Source organism: Pseudorasbora parva, chromosome 17 (assembly GCF_024679245.1).
Source record: "Pseudorasbora parva isolate DD20220531a chromosome 17, ASM2467924v1, whole genome shotgun sequence".
NCBI classification, from domain to species: domain Eukaryota; kingdom Metazoa; phylum Chordata; class Actinopteri; order Cypriniformes; family Gobionidae; genus Pseudorasbora; species Pseudorasbora parva.
Window position 1 is genome coordinate 17,200,573 of NC_090188.1, and position 17,810 is coordinate 17,218,382.

At 38.4% G+C, this 17,810-nt stretch overlaps 1 protein-coding gene across 12 annotated transcripts in view; it reads left to right on the forward strand.

The window, feature by feature from the left end:
* The window catches only part of LOC137045181 (sorbin and SH3 domain-containing protein 1), a 70,982-nt gene that overhangs the window by 6,069 nt on the left and 47,103 nt on the right, over positions 1–17,810 (forward strand). For all 12 annotated transcript variants that reach the window (XM_067421705.1, XM_067421715.1, XM_067421704.1 and 9 more), the window contains exons 2-4: positions 16,169–16,211; positions 16,920–17,006; positions 17,094–17,210. In XM_067421705.1, coding sequence (XP_067277806.1) covers positions 16,169–16,211; positions 16,920–17,006; positions 17,094–17,210 — 247 coding nt within the window. The remainder of the gene's footprint in view (positions 1–16,168; positions 16,212–16,919; positions 17,007–17,093; positions 17,211–17,810) is intronic.

A 17,810-nucleotide genomic window follows, 5' to 3' on the forward strand; every position in this document is an offset into this window, starting at 1 on the left:
TGCTGCGGTACATTTAAGGGAAAATGACACTTGCTGCTTTTTTCCTATGTTGATTAATTTAAAAACCCACACTGTAAAAAAAAAATGTTGGTTTTTGTTGGTTTAACTTTAAAAAAGTAAGTAACCTGGTTGCCTTAACATTTTGAGTTTTTTTTAATTAAAAATTTGAGTTGATACAATGAAGGAAATTTGTTTAATAAATAGAAACTCAAAATATCATTGTAACTGAACCACATAAAAATGTGATAAATCATGAAAATAGCACTATTTGGCATGTTTAACTGTGTCATCACAAATAAAACAATTATCCAATATGCTTACAACATCTTTTAATAATCTTTTAACAAAGGTTGTCGAATCTCAAAAAAATGTTCATTGTATTAACTCAAAATTTTAATTTCAATGAACTCAAAATTTTAAGGCAACCAAGTAACTTTTTTCTAAATAATTTTTACAGTGCATAAAAATACAACTGACACTCTTCTTTGATGCATCTGAAATTGCATAGTGGGTAAAAACCAGTATGTGAAAAAAGAATTGTCCAAATTGACAATACTCATAAAAGAGTTGGCAAAATGTACCCAGATGAACTACTACTATCAGCTTCTGAAGTGTGCATATGATGGACACTATACACTACACAAAATAAGTTACCTGGTTGCCTTAAAATTTTGAGTTCATTGAAATAAAACATTTGAGTTAATACAATGAACATTTTTGAGGAACCTTTATTCGAATATTATTAAACATTTTGTAAGCATATTGGGTGATTGTGTGTGTGTTTTATTTGTGATGGCACAGTGAAACATGCCAAATTCTCCTATTTTCATGATTTATCATTTTTTTATGTGGTTTAGATAAAATAATATTTTTAGTTTATATTTATTAATAATTTCCTTCATTATATCAACTCAAATTTTTGATTTCAATAAACTTAACATTTGAAGGCATATATATATATTGTTTTACAGTGTACTGTCCTATGAGGCTATGTGAGAAAATTTGTGAATGGCAGTGAAGTGATGCAATTGACAATGGTAGGCCACATGATAATGACAACATGGCCAATGTAGTGCGTCCAGATTATATTCATACTCACATTCATACTATATAGAACATAATTTTTTTTTGCGGAGCCTACTCAAGAGAGTATGTGATTTCAGACACAGCCAACGGTTTTAATTGCGTAATTATTATTATTATTTTTTCATGTGTGTGCATAAAGTAAAAAATATCAAGGTGAAGGTGATACAACTGTTTAAAAAAAGCTTCATTAGATATACAAATGCACTTATATGCCATTGCCCCACCCCCCGAATGTCACTTCCTGAGCTTTTCACTTAGGCGCCAAAATTCAGTATCCCAAATCTCAGTCTGGTCCATTTTTATTTTTATTACCTACAAAATAAATCCATTATGCCTTATAGCTTTATAAGTCATTTGATATCAAAAGCCGCCCAGTATGCACTGCTTTGAATCCCAAGTGTAAAACTCATTATCATTGCCCCATCTGTCCTTCTAGAACATCCATGCTGCGCACAAAGCCTTTTTTTCTGGCCTGAGCTGCGGTTGATGCTGTGTATGCACCGTGGGCCCCTCCCTCTGTGGCCGCCTGTTGTCCTGGTCAGCAAATGCCGACCCTGTGAGGGCCAGGCCAGGAGACTTTGACTCATCTATACACAGCTGTGCACTAGAACATCTTCCAGCATAATAGGCTTCTGTATTCCGTGACGTAATATTAGATGTTTTTTTTTAAGTCTCAGTGTGTTTTAGACGGCGTGATCTCTGATTTAGGTGTATGTTTGTGAAGATAGCTCTCAGTAGCCATGCTAATAGTGTGTTATAAGTGCTCAGAAGTGGTATGGAAATGTTGAATTAGTAATAAAGCTATAGGTGACTGTGGTTGTGATATTAGTAAATGGTAGTCTCTACTGAGGAACAGTTGTGTTAATCAAGGAAAATACAAACTTTATTATTACAAAAAAATGATACTGATAGATTATTAATGTTATTAGCAATAAAATAGTTTAAATAAAATAGTTTATTACTGTTAAGATGTCATAGAATATGTATACAATTTTGTGCTCATATAGTATATTAGTTTTCAGTTGAGGTGCTATAATTTAAATGAATGCTGCAGTTTGCATGGCTTTTTAAATTAACTGACTTACTACTTATATAAATATATATATATATATATATATATTATTGTGTCTCTTTTATTTACCAATTAATGCATGTCATTGAGAGTCTTAAACTTTGGAACAAAATCTCACAACAATGGACAAATATTTTTGAGAGGGGAAAAAAACTACTTACTCATTACACAAACTAACTGACTTATCAACTAACTAATAATTTGAATAGAGGAACACAATTCTGATGCTTCAGCAAGTTGCTAATAATTCAGGAACAGAATAAAAAAGGCAAATGAGAGTAAACCACAAAACTTTTTTATATGTATAGCTTATTTGAAAGGCATTAGCTATGTCTTTAGCTATCCAGCTTCGTTAGATATAATCAACATTGGTAATATGATTTATTATAATGTTTTGTTCCCAAAAATGGCAGACATGTTACTTACTTGTTCAGAGGACATTTTCTAGTGGAAATTCTTAATCAGGTTATTCTCCAAGATGTAGAATCTGTGATTCTGAAGTACAGCATCTCTTTAGTTTCTCCGCCAGTGTTTTTATTTTATTTTATTTTTTTTAAGTTGCCAGCGACAGCCAGGGTTTTTGATCATTTTCACAAAAACTTAATGGCCTATATAATATTTTGTTGCGCACCAGGAAAATCTGAGCATACAATATATCAAAAGAAAGAGCAGACCCTCTGCCTTTAAACAAAAAAGTGAATTCTAGCTTCATGCATACCTTTTTTATCAATACTTAACTATGGGTAAGATTCATAAAATTAAAAAAAAGCAAAATTTTGAACAAAAACATTTTTATCAAAGACTACATCCAGATCAGATTCAGAGCGATGATCAAACACAGATGGAGTAGATTGAGTCCATCAACACCCCTAATGCTTGCACAGTCCTATAGCTCATCCTGACATTTCATTTGATAACATTAGGTAGTTTTGTTTTATATGATTATTAATGTTGATGATCATGTTATTAGGGGCCAAGCACCAAAGGTGCTTAGGCACCTATTGTAATTGATGACATTCTTCTTCTTATTATTATTCCACTCTTGAGTCAATGGCAGCCCATAGAACCTTATGGTAAAAAGTTGTGAAATTTGGCAGACAGATAGAGGATAGTCCCAACATATTTTGAGTCTCTAAGGTTGCGTTCACACTTGTCATGTTTGGTTCGATTAAAATGAACCCTGGTGCGATTGCTAGTTTAGTGCGGTTCATTTGAACATATGTGAACGCTGCCATCCGAACCCTGGTGAGCAACAAACAAGCGGATTGAGACCGCTAAAAAGATGGGTCTCGGTCCACTTCCAAACGAACTCTGGTGCGGTTTGATTGATATATGAACGCAACACGGACCAAAGACATGTAAATGAAAAACCGGACGTAATGTCACAAGATGCGACGCATAGTCTGCTGATTTGACGGCGCAACCATCGTGCATCCAAAATGAATAATGTTAACGTTAGAGGGCAAATGTAGAGCAACAAGGAAGTGCCTCATCCATATTTGGTCCGACGAGCATGTTTCAGAAATGCTAGAAAAACTTACAAAAAGCATACCTGGTTCTTCTCATCAAAGGACCCGTGTTGCCCATTAATTGGTAGACGACAGAACGCTGGTTACGGAGGTAACTGTGGTTCTATGACTAAGTGGAAGACCGCCAGAGGCAGTGCTGAAAGCACTAATGGAAAACTCCTCATGCTCACGCTTGATCGAGAATTGAATGACAAAGTTGTCACCTCGTGACTCGTGACGTGCCTTGAACTATAAATAATCCTTTAGCACATCACCTTAATCTCTTAGATCATTCTCTCAACACCGAGTGACCAGAGAATCTGGCGGTCTTCCACTTAGTCATAGAACCACAGTTACCTCCGTAACCAGTGTTCTATTTCCTTTCGCTCCAGACCGCCAGAGGCAGTGCTGAAAGCACTAGTGGAAGACGAATACCTACGCAGTCACAAGGGATCCCCCGGAGAAGCATCCAGGCCGGCAGAAAGCACTGCAGCACAGACTGCTGGCAAGGGAGTCAGATGCAATCTGTAAAAACGTGAAAATGTACATGATGAAGCCCAGGTTGCTGCTGCACAAATTTCAGAGAGCGACACCCCTTTGAACGCTGCCCCCAAGATGTTGCCAAGGCACGTGTAGAATGACAATAAATAGATGAGGGAACAGACTTTCCTGCAGATTCATACGCATGTAAAATAACCTGTGTCACCCAGTGTGCCAGTCTCTGTTTAGAAAGCGCCGCACCTCTGCGCATTTCACTAAAACAAACAAACAACTGGTCTGTTTTACTCCAGGCTGCAGTCTTATCAATTTAAGTCTTCAAGGACCTAACTAGACATAGCTCCGATCGTATGTCATCTTGATCTGGTGGCAGTGCAGCCAAAATGATAGGTGTGTTCATAAGTTGTGGAGACAAGATCTTGGGTAGCCGGGTTAGGCCACAATGAGAGACTAACAAAGTCAGCACTCCAGTGCAAACAGGGGACACTCACAGACAGTGCATGAAGTTCACTCACACGCTTCGCTGTTGTAATTGCCAAGAGGAACGCAGTCTTAAATAACAGCCACTTAATGTCTGACTCCAAAATTGGCTCGAATGGGGGCTGACCGAGGGAACTAAGCACCATACTCAAATCCCATGTTGGGCTACGGACCGTCCGTGCAAGACAAAGATGATTAGCACCTTTCATGAAGGCAAAAATCAGCCGGTCAGACCCAAGTGAAGAAGCAGCAAGCTCAGACCGGTAAGCTGATAAAGCCGCCACATAGGTCTGGCCAGTCGTGGGCTAACGCATCCAGACCCAGAGACCCTGGTTCCTCCATCAGGGAAAAGCAACAGGGACAGTGAGACGTGAGACTGTCTGCAAACACATCCAATGCAGCGGCCCCGTATGTTCTCCATATCATCTGTATAACGTCTGGATGTAGACTCCAATCTCCGTGCGACACCCTGCCACCCTGAGAGAGAGCATCTGCAGCATGATTGAGTAAACCTGGTAGGTATGCTGCTCGGATGGAAAGCAAATTGGTCTGCGCCACTCTGTGACCTTGTGCCTCCCTGATGATTGATATAAAAAACTGCCACTTTGTTGTCTGTACGCACCAAGACATGCTTTCCCCTGAGAACAGTCTGAAATGCAGAAGGGTAAGGAACCCCGCTGTCAGTTCCAAAACATTTATTTGCAATATCAAGCCCCTCTCCAGGTACCATTCACTCCCCTCCTGCGCCAGACTCCGCCCCAGCCGAGAAGGCATCTGTCCTTGACTGTCCTTATGACTTCCCAGCGACCTAATGGGACTCCTGAGTGAAGAAACCACTGCTGTGACAAAGGTGCTGCATACAGTGATGTGTGATTGTGATCTTTGTGGATCTGTCTTGTATCGGACACAGTCGTTTTTTTGATGAGCCAACGCTGGAATGGCCTGAGCCACAGTAACCCGAGTTGTACTACTGCTGTTGCCACTGTGAGCTTCCCCAAGAGTCTCAAGAGAAACACATAGCGCTGAGTGTGACCCGCCCGAAGCCTCTTTAGATCTCTCAGAATTGACTCTACTCTCTCTGGAGTTGGGCAAGCTAACATTGTTACAGAGTTTAGAGCAAGGCCTATGTAACTGGTGGACTGTGTCGGAACAAGCTCGCATTTGTCCCCAATGCTGTGACATGTTCCAGCACGTGACTTGGTCTATTACTTGCTGGGGTGATGCTGCACAGACAAGCCAGTTGTCTAGGTATGGTAACACCCTCATGCCAGTCCTCTGGAGTGGTTCCGATGCTGTCTGAATGAACTTCGAAAAAACTCTTGGTGCCAAAGCCAGGCCAAATGGAAGAACCTTGAACTGAAATATTTGACCTCCTATGGCAAATTGAAGGAACCGCCTGTGCTCTGGTGCAATCGGAACATGAAAATAGGCGTCCTTTAGGTCTATTGTCACAAACCAATCTTGAGGCATGATGGCCTGCAACACATCTGTTGTCCGTAACATTCTGAACGGCAGAAACTTGAGAAAGCGATTTAAGCTTCTTAAATCCAAGATGGGGCGAAACCCGCCGTCTTTCTTTGGAATCAGAAAATAAATGGAAAAAAATCCCCCGGGATGAACTTGGGGATCTACATGTTCTATGGCACCTTTGCGCAACAACACCTGAACTTTGTGCGCAAGTGCTTGTACCTGACGTGGATCGTGAACCCTTGTTTGTCTCACGCCGGTATGAACAGGAGGTCGACAGCGAAACTGCAGTATGCGGTAATGCGGTACCCTTTTTAAAGGGTAGTCAAGAGCCACTGATTTGTTGTTATTGATCTCCAATGATTCAATTGACTTTCTGTAAAACAGCCCACTGTCGACATGTGTGTGTCAGCGCTCCCGCATATTATTTCCTGTAGAGGTGGGGTGGGGGGGGGTGACGTTGGAGACCTGGGGGGTGGATGTGAGAATGATGACCGCGTGATTGAGTCCCACCACGACGGGGAGGTGGAGGAGGTGGTGGAGTAGTCTGAGAGTTCCGATGGTGGAAATGTTGAGATGATCTATAATTGGGTCTCACACCAACATTGTGAAAACGAGCCCCAGAGGCTGTTAAAGAAGGTCTGGGACCTGGGGCAGTCCCCACATGACGGGAGCGAGTTTCAGACACTGACACATGCTGATCCAAAGCTTCCTGTGCTGCTGGTCCAAAAATTTGACCAGGTACCAAGGGCAATCTCCGCAAATTGTTCCTACATACCTCCGGCAAAGAGGATTGGGCCAACCAAACTTGCCGTCGAGCCTGTACAAGGGAACCTAAGGCTGTTCCACAGTGATTGGCAATGACACCCATGGTCTGTAATGTAAGTTCAGTTAAGTCTGTCACTAATGGGTCAGACGAAATTTCTCTCAGAGAGGAGTTTAGAGCCACAAGCATGTGCGCCAAAGAATTAGAAACACGGCCTAGGCTTGCTGTAGCATTGTATGCACGTGACAGTAACTCATCAGTGCGCCTACACTCAACATTAGGGCAGCAAACATTCTAACGAAGAGCCTCATCAGGAGATACAATAAGTGCTGCCACACTAGATTCCATAGGTGGCATGCTACCAAGACCTACTGTCTCTGGATCATGCATTACAGCCAGTGTGCGAGCTAACTGGTCTGGACGCGTTGCCTTTGTTGAATTTTGCAGTGTAGATACCAATACAGATGTAAAGTCATTGCACTGAGGCATAGTAAAAGATATTAAAAAAAAATATTCTCAGATCCCACTGCTGGTTGAGCGGAATCTAGATTTATGTGGGAAAGCATAGCTTTTAACGTTCCTTCCAAGGATGCAACAACTGAAGATGATTCACCTGATCTCACAGACGCGGACTCACTGTCAGAGTGCTGTGATGGGTCTGTATGCATCACTGGTGGGGATGTCATACATAACTTGGGCTGAATTCGTACATCTGTTTTAGCCTGAGCTTTAGACAGAAATGGCAATAACAGCTCTACTGCAGAAGACAGCTGATCAACTTTACGTTCTAAATCAGACAATCTAGTTTTCTTTGTCTTCTTCTCACCATGAGATGATTGTTTACGCTTACGGTCGGCTGTTGTGATGCCGGATGCCGGTAGCAAACTATTCGAAGCTGATTCTAGACCCGCCAGACGAGCGGGACGCACAGCGAGCGGCATAATGGCGCATTCCGGACACGGATCAGTCAGCGCCTCTCTAAGATGATCCATACCAAGACATGCAGGACATTGATGATGTCCATCCATAATCTCCATTAGATTGGGGAGTGTAGAACATTGATGTACATCCATGTTGATCAATACTCACCCTAAAGACAATAAATACAGCACACGTGATCAGGCTCGTATACGCTCTCAGCCGAGGCAGTCAGGGCTTTCGAGTGTAATATTATCACAGACGCATTCAAAATTGCCAGCATCCAGAAGCTGAAACTCCTTGCGTGATGCAATCCGTGTATACGATCGCGCCGCGCCGCGAGATGTGTGTGGAATCAACGATCGGTGTGCTAAAGCAAAGAATTCAAGACGAAACAGCTCGCGAAGAATTCTGAAGATCTCTTCAGCAGCAAGCTGCGCAAAATATTGTCAATCGATTCAACAAGGGAGAATGAGAAAGAGATCGAGGTGACGTGCTAAAGGGTTATTTATAGTTCAAGACGTCACGAGTCATGAGGTGACAACTTTGTCATTCGATTCTCGATCAAGCGTGAGCATGAGGAGTTTTCCACTAGTGCTTTCGGCACTGCCTCTGGCAGTCTGGAGCGAAAGGAAATAGAACTGCGATCTCTTTTGCATAAGAGATGGCCGTCTCTCTTCCCCATACAGGAGGAAATCCTTGTGCTGTTTTGAATGTTTTGAACATTTTATGAGCTCTTCATAATTTCTCAGCGGGTAAAAATAATGCCACAGACCTAGCTTTACATGTAAGCATTATTTTACAGTAAATTACTATTGATATTGTGTAAATAAATCATATACAAACTCTCCCTTTCTACACCGTATTTGTTTTGTTGGGAGTTATTATTTCCCTGTTTGTATTCTCTTTTCAGTTGTTCGGCATCTTTCATATTGTTCAAGAATATAACTGAGAGGTTTCTCTGACAGTTGCTGTTTTCATCCACTTATTTTTGTGCACATTTTAACATATCACAAAAAAAGAAAACGCTAGATGGAAACGCCAAGATGCGCATAAATTGTAAAAATGCAGGCCTGTACACAAGATAATATTACAGTACTTATTGAATTTTGTCTGTGCTGTCTGAGACAAAAGTAATTTATGTTGGATAAAAAAGCCACAGTGGCTTCCCCGATTGCAGAAACTTCAATTTTTATTACAGATATTTTGCAGCAATTTCCCAGGAATCCACATGGGATGGAAGCAATGCTTTATTTACAGATGTTTTATGCAAAATTCCAATTTTTTGTATAAGATAAATTCAGATTTGGAGGGAAATAGCTAGTGATGTCATGCTCTGAAAAAAGACATACTGTATATAAATGGTGGCTTAGGCAAATACCATAGTTGCAAACATTTCCTTTTATGATGTCGTTGTTTAAATGTGTTGAGAGTACGACAGTCTAGGCCTCCGTCCAGTGTGTCTGCTGAAGATGTTTACGGTAATACTGATGGGGTATTTTCTATTAAACACCCACGGTTGTTCTTCTACAGCGTTACTCTCGAGCCATGTTTGGAGCTGTTTGCTGTGATCCTGGTGAGCTTCACTCTCTCTCTCTGCCCCCCTCTGCCATTTGTTGACAAAGCAGAAGTCAAACTGTGTTATGTAACGGCCCCCCCTCCCCTCCGGCCCCCTCGCTCCGGCTACACCAGGCCCCTTGTAGATCTCCTTTGTGTATTAAAGCTGCACTCTTTAAAAGCTGTCATGGAAATAGAATGAAGCAATCCCCAGAGATTCTTGGGTGGAATATCATGGTACTTTTTCTTGTGTCACCCCCTTTATTATTTTAATGGGGCTGGCATAATGGAATGGAAAGCAGGAAAGGATGTGCGTGATGACCTTCTGCTGCGCTTTAGAATCTAATGCTGTGACTTACTCAATTTTTCTGGATATTTTGATGGTTGGAGAGTTCTCACAGATTTTATTTGAAATGTCTTTTATGTGCCAATAGGTCTGCCATCAAAATCCAGAGTAGCCAATTTCAGTTTTTCTTAAGTTCTTAAATAAAATGCCCCCAGCAGCATTACGGACATGCAGACAATTGTGGAGAAAACAGTGGAACAATGCGTACCAAAGGGAATTTTATAAAATGTTTTCTACACTGAAATATATATATATATATATATATATATATATATATATATATATATATATATATATATATATATATATATATATATATATATATATATATATATATATATATATATATATATATATATATATATGAAATGTAGGGACATTCCATAGGCATAATGGTTTTTATACTGTACAAACCATATTTTATATCCCCCTACACTGCCCCTGCCTCTAAACCATCACAGGAAACATTCTGCATTTTTACTTTGTCAAAAAAAAAAAAAATTCTGTATGATTTATAAGCCTTTTTCACCCTCTCATTGTAATACCTTTGTCATACCCATGTCATTATACACATTTGTGTCTTGATATTTCACAAACACACGCACACACACACACACACACACACACACACACACACACACACACACACACACACACACACACACACACACACACACACACACACACACACACACACACACACACACACACATTTATTTTTATATACACACACATACACCAAAACATTGCTGAATCAACTTTCAACCAGCAACAACTATTACAATTTACCACATCACTTTTTATACAGTTTTAGAGTTATATTTTTGTTATTGATTAAGGATTGAAATTACTTTTACCGTGTTTTTATATAATATTATATATTAAAATATATTATATATATGTAAATGTAATGTTATATTTAATGATATGTAATTTAACATTTAAATTTTAAATGTTACCCTTAAATTTAGTTTTGTTATGTATGTAGGTTGATTCAGCAATATATATTTATAATATTTAAATACAGTTTGTTAAAGATAATATAAATCTCACAAAATGTGTGTTGACAGCATGGGGTTTTATTATGGCTGCAAGATGATAAGATTTAGCATAAAACCCTGATAACAAAGAAAATTAAGAAACATTGCTTAAATTAATATCAATCAAATGTCATATCACTGTGACACTGAAATGTTCTGTGGATGTCAATGTATGGCTTTTATGGCTTTTCACTGTAGATTATAGGGTAATTTACACTTTCAAAAGCTATATTTAACAGTATTTAAGTCTACTTTGAAATTCCATGGAAGGTCCCAATTGAACTATTCCAGTTTTTCATTGTAAGCAGCAGTAAGAGAAGTTACCATTAACAGGTTTTTACCGAAGCATTTTATTTTATACAGTGCACACTGAACTGTAAAGAAGGATTTTTAATTTTGTCAAAAAAGTTGTTTTAAAAAAATGAAACAAATGTTTTGTATTGGGCTTTCAGTGAGCTATATTTTGGAGAAATGTAAGAGACTCCATGGAGGAATTGATTTATTGAGCTACCAAGTGCCCCTGCTGGAGGCCCCTTTTTCACACCAATGGCAATGAGCCAAAGTTGTGGACCTGAGAGTTATAGTCTTGATGAGGTTTGAGCCAGTGTTTTGATTCTGAAACAAAGATTTGTACCCATGTCGGACATTAGCCTTTCCACTGTTGCTCAGTTTTACAGCTTTGCCCGGAGAGAGTTACCAGGGCACAATGCAACAAGTTTCCAGCAATTTGTCTGTACACATGATTTGCCTATTTGAACTGCTGCACGAAATGATCAAAGATTAAATACTATGATGAATTATTGTCTAGGTTGATTTGAGGCTGAATTTTAATGAACACGTTTTTTAAAAGTTTTATTTCTTGCGACATTTCTAGCATGCCACTGTGAGAAAGTTGTGTCTGGTCCAACCCATACAGCCCATGCCCTATTCTGATACTTCTTAAAATAAACCACAGTCAGTAGCCTTTCATATTTGTATGACAACATCCAGATTTATAACATATTTGGTCTATTATCTTACAGTTATCTTAATATAGTTTATAACCTCATGAGGTGCTTGTCATGCCAGACAGGGATGGAGAGGTGGATGGAAAGCAGGATGCTGTAATTCGTTCATCACAATGCTAAGTGGGTGCCACATTCCCAGGTGGCAGGTGCTGACAAGTTCATCTGGTAGTTGAAAGAGGTAAAGCATGGTTAAGGTTCAGTTCTTTGAAGAGAACAGGACATGATAGTCTGGATTTGTAGGATAGGCCACAACAAAGGACATTTAAAAGGGCACCCTCCTTGTTCGGGTGTTTGTTAGGACTTTAAACCAAGTTAAGCTCAACTGAAGGTCCTTTACAGGTAAGCTGCAAACTGTGAGTCGGTATGATATTAATAAGATTTAGATGCAGAAATAAATGTTTACATGTCTATTGACTAATTTGGCTTTGGATTTAGTAACTACAACACCTCAAAGCTCAAGCTAAATGAGGATTAGTAGCATATCTTCAACACTGGCTACATGTGGAGCAATCCAGCGTATTAAGGATCCTCAAACCGTTTGACTCTTGACTGAGGGATTGATGCATGCAGCTGTTAGTTCTGGACCTGTTTTAATTTTACAACAGAAAATGATTCCCACTTATCTAATTCAGTATGCGATATAAATGTTTAGTATAAACAGCATATTTGTGTATTATTGAATTACAAATTGCTGTTACACAACTGCACAAGTCTTCTAAATTTAGGAGGATATCCATTTTCAAGGGGATAAATCCAATTATATCATGAACTGTATGTTTCAGACATAATTCAGATATAGGCTCTGTTACATTTTCTAAGTTTAATTAGCTAGTTAATTAGCTGCTTCTGATTTCCATAGACTGCAACTGTAAGCTATAATAAGTCAGTGAGACAGGAGCCATCGCATAGAGACAGATGGTTAATGTTTACATTGAGATCCATTAGAAATGCAACAGAAATATCCGCAATCATCCATGACTTTGATGCTATTTTGTATCTCTAAATAAAGCTCTGTTTCCTTCGCTTGGCAAACAGCAATTAGTATCTAAAATAATAATCAGTATCAAATTAGTTATTTGGCAGACTTACTTATTACTAGGCAGAAACATCTGTTCAAGGGAGATATCCATTGGCAGCTACTGAAACTTATACATTTTCATTGACCCATATTTTCTTACTCAGCCTATGTTCTGTCACAGGTCACTTTGTATCTTGTTTCAGTGTGAACCACAGCCGAAGGTGTGACACATTAGTTAGAAGGATAACCATTCTCCTCATGCATCAGCACCCCTCACACTTACCATATTAGAAGGATTGTTTGCAACCTTGTGTCCCAGTCAAAATTCCACAGATCTTTGTCAGATCTTGAATATGAGATTAGGCCTAAATTTACTTATAAGCCAAGCCAAGCAAGCAAATAAACAAATAGGCCCGTTTTCTTTTTCTTTTAATGAGATGGGTGGTAGGATTTACTCAGATATAGGTTCTATTAAGCTATTACATGTTCTATTTCTAGGCATTGTTCAAACTACATGCACTGATAAAAACAACTTGTAAGATTTACTTGATAAAATCTTTGTAACAATTTGCACTCAGTTTTTCTAAGTAAAATTTACTGCTGCGATATCAAGTACAACTTACTTGCCAATATCAAGTAAAATGTACTTAACTATAAATGTAACATTTGCAAAGACATTAAGTAAATGTTACTTAATTATATTTAACTAAGCATGTTGTATTTATTAAAGGTAATCAAGTAAATTTTATAAATCTGTATTATTTACTCTTATGAAGTAATTAAGTAGATTTTATAATGTTTGTCCATTTGACATTTTGAATTACTTAGTTGAATTAATTTATATCACTCACTATTATTATGTAAATGTTGCTATTTTAAACCAAATAAATGTAATAATGTTCTCTGCATCAAATACATTTATCACAAATCACACATAAATACAATGAAGTTGAACAGTTTATTATGTCAAAATTTACAATTAACCATTAAATCAGTAATGTTCACATCAACTGATTAAGTAGTTAAGGTACATTCATTATAATTTACAATAACTGTAGAATTAACCATGTTTGGTTCAACTAAACATCAGCAGCCAACAGTGGCATAACTAACATTAAAGGGTTAGTTCAGCCAAATATGAAATGTATCACATTTGAGTCCAAAAATAACAAAAACTACGACTTTATTCAGCATTGTCTTCTCTTCCGTGTTTGTGTTCAGTCCTCAAATAAAGATTCAAACGGTGAAGAGAAGCCAATGCTGAATAAAGTCGTAGTTTTTGTTATTTTTGGACCCAAATGTATTTTGGATGCTTCAAGAGACTCTAATTAACCCACTGATGTCTCATATGGACTACTGTGATGATGTTTTTATTCCCTTTCTGGACATGGACAGTATAGTGTGCATACACTTGCATACGCTCTCTGACTAAATATAAAATATCTTAAACTGTGTGTGAAGATGAACGGAGGTCTTACGGGTGTGGAGCGACATTAGGGAGAGGAGTTAATGACAGACATTTCATTTTTGACTGTACTGAACTAACTTAACCCTTTAATGACGAGCACATGCATAGTTCAGCTGAAACAGAATGGTCACTTTTCCTTAATGCTCATTCATCGACTGGATCCTCTCGGTCAGCTCCATGGACGACCATCTTAAGGATATGTTCAGCAGCAACACTGCGACTGTCCTCCTGCATACAGTTTGTAAGAAAGAAAGAACACAATTCCATTTAAGAAATAGAATTACATTTATAACATTACATTTTATTTTCATTAAAAAGGTGACCGGACCTTCATGTCGTTAGCTCACTAAAATAGAATTGCTGACATTCATGCACTTGTTGCTAACGTTATACATCAATGCTTATTTTTTTATCAGAGTTCACCTGCCATCCAAACTTTCCTTCTTTAGTGCAGAGTGCAGACTAACTTATGCTTTGATATAATAATTGCTGTGAAATTTTCAGTGGATATAAAAACAACTTAGACACTTGCTAAAAATGCTAACATTAGCTAGAGGACACACACACAGGCAGCCAGCACTTAATCACGGCCAGCTAACATTAAATTATTTTGAAGTTAACCAGACAGGGTGACTTTTTCTACAAGAACGTGGCTAACTACATTTAATCCCCTCTATCTTTGACTAAACACCAGTCTCAACTTTATAGAAGTGGATAATGCTTTAGCTTTAGCTACCGTTATTGTGATTAAAACTCACTTTTAGTCAATTTTAAACCGTAACGTCTATGCAATAATCAAACCATCAAAACGAAGTACATCGTTATCACAAATCTAAAATAGAAAAGTCAGAACTTACCGAGAATAAGTCAGCCATGTAAAAGCAACATCCCAAACCGACCGTCTCTGCCACTGAACCGGAATCTTTTTGAGCAACAACAAAAATGGCCGGGCAGATTCAAACACACTTTGCTTTTCAGATTAAAATTTACTTAGTATTTTTAGGTGAATGTGCTGTGACTATAAAACATTAAATACTATTTGTAAATATATGGTAAAATGTACTCTTTCTTCTCAGTTAATTTATTACATTAATAAATTGTGTAAATTTTACATAAGATATATAGTTCCAACTTAATCTTGATTTTACAATGTATAAATTACATGAATTAATGTAATAGATTTTACAATACCACAAAGTCATTTTTTTCAGTGTGGCAGCCTTTGGGGGAGGCAACTTTTTTTTGGGGGGGGGGGGGGGGTGCTTGCGCGTGCCTCAAAAGAGGACTTACAAAGATACATCACAGTTACAAGTATATAGGTTCAATATTTTTTCTACGATCTTTGCGTTAACATGTACTAAATATTGTACTAAATAGGAATTTGCAGAGCGCCGCCACACCTTAATGCTCATCACAAGAATAGCATGTGTAGTTATCTTTATTAAAGTTAATTAGCGCCATGCATGAATGAATTATATTTATTTTTGCATATTTTGGACATAATAATCCAAGATGATCACATTAGGGCCTACACAAAACTGAAATTGCACGTCAAAATAACACATTGCCAATAATTTTTGAGACCCCCAAATTTATGCAAATCACATTTTCAGGGGAGACCATGTCTTATTAAGGGGAGCCAAGCTCCCCCTAGCTCCCCCATAGTTTGCACCCTGATTATAGGTTCTATTAAAGCTAAGTTTAAATATCTGGTACTGATTTACTATAGACAGTAGCTGGAACTATACCCTACTTTTTGCACCAGATTTTTTTTATATTTAGAGACTAGTTGTAAACAGGAACATATCATAGAGAACAGCATGTGATGTTGTCTTAATTGGCAATCACTCAATATTCTTTGTTCTCTTGACATGCTAAGCAACATTGTTCCCTGTCTTAGCATCTTCATCTCTCCTTTCACCCATTTTCATTTGCAGGGCTCTCCAGCAGAGGGCACAGGGAAATTTGATGCAGGCCCTGGTAAGCATGCCACACTTTCAGTATCTCCAATCTCCATCAAGTTTCTTGAGCTTACACCAGCCTGGCTAGACTTTATTTACAGTTATGGGTATGAATAAAACTTACAAAACAAAACAGTTGCAACACAGATATAGACAACAACATAAATTATAATGGAACCGCAAAAGACACTTGAAATACCTGTTTTCTCAGCATGCCAGTTTAAAATATGTGCATACAGACTCCTAATGTACTATATGATATTATGCCTGTAAAAAGACATTTTACTAAATTAAAATTACTAATTTGGCAGTAGCAAGGAATAATAGCAGTCTAATGTCTTGAGGCTCATGAGTAAGTAATTGCAAACAGACTCCCTCTGTCTTTCTCTCTGGCTTGAGTCATTGTTGAATCAGTATTCTTACTGCCAGTCCCTCTTATTTCCTTCCGTTCATCCATCTTTTCTTGATATTTGTGCCAGCCAGCAGAGAACACTGTGATTAAAATCTTCCTAGAACTTAAAAAGCCCTCGGGTCACTATGTGACCATTATTATTGCTGTTGCTCCCAGTCTCTAACAATAACTGAATGGACGGGTACGTTATGACCCAAAAATGTCACAGACGATATGAAAAACAATGATATATGCAAATAATGCAGTTATAATAGCTCTATTTCGTTTCTTTTACTTTTCTCACCATCTCAACGTATGGTTATATGTGTCCTGAAGGACGTCCACCCTGTCGGCGCACTGTGTCTGCTGTGCGAGTAACACCTTTGAGGATCATGAAGAGTTCACCTGATCTCATGCCTACTGGTAAGACATCATTAATAAGGCATCATGTACACTTTCTTTTGTGATTTGAAAAGATAAAATCAGTTTTGCGGCTCTATGTTTTTGCAGAGTTGGACCCTACCCGCGTCTGCAAGGGCAAGGGTGCTGTTACTTTGAGGGCCACGCTAGTGCACATCGATGATGAGGACGGCACGGGCCAAGAGCTATCCATGAACTCTGCCAAAAGTACGTTTGAAATGTCAATAGGAGAGTGCTCTGAGTATATTGCACCAAGCAGTGCTGTGCCAAACTAACTGTTGTATGCTAAAATAATGTTACTTATGATATGTGTAGCTAATGTACACTAAAAGTGTTTTTTTCCCCTCTGAGCGATCATTAATGGGAAATATCTCTGATTACAAGAAGTGCGCTTTTTTTGAGTTTCCTCCTCACATATTATTTTGACAGTCAATGTGTCAAAGTGGTTAGTTGCAAGTTAATCATAAGCAAAAAAAAAAACATTGTGTTTTGGTGAGGAACATATACATCATTGTCTGACAGTCAACTTCATTGCTCAAATAACTTTCAGTGAACGCTCATACTTACAGGGGATAATCAAAGACGTCTTTTGTTCACACCCACTTTGAGCTCTGGAAACGGAGACCTTCAGCGTGGACGTTTTCACCATCTCCATGTTGGAACTATCCTGGCTAACTGCCAGCGCTTGGGAGTGATGCCTTATTTATTGTTGTGCCTGAATAAAAAGGCCATTGGAACAAACACTTCTTACAGTGGGTTCAATGGTCTCCTTGTTCTCATGACAAAGTTCAGAGAATGGTTTTTTTC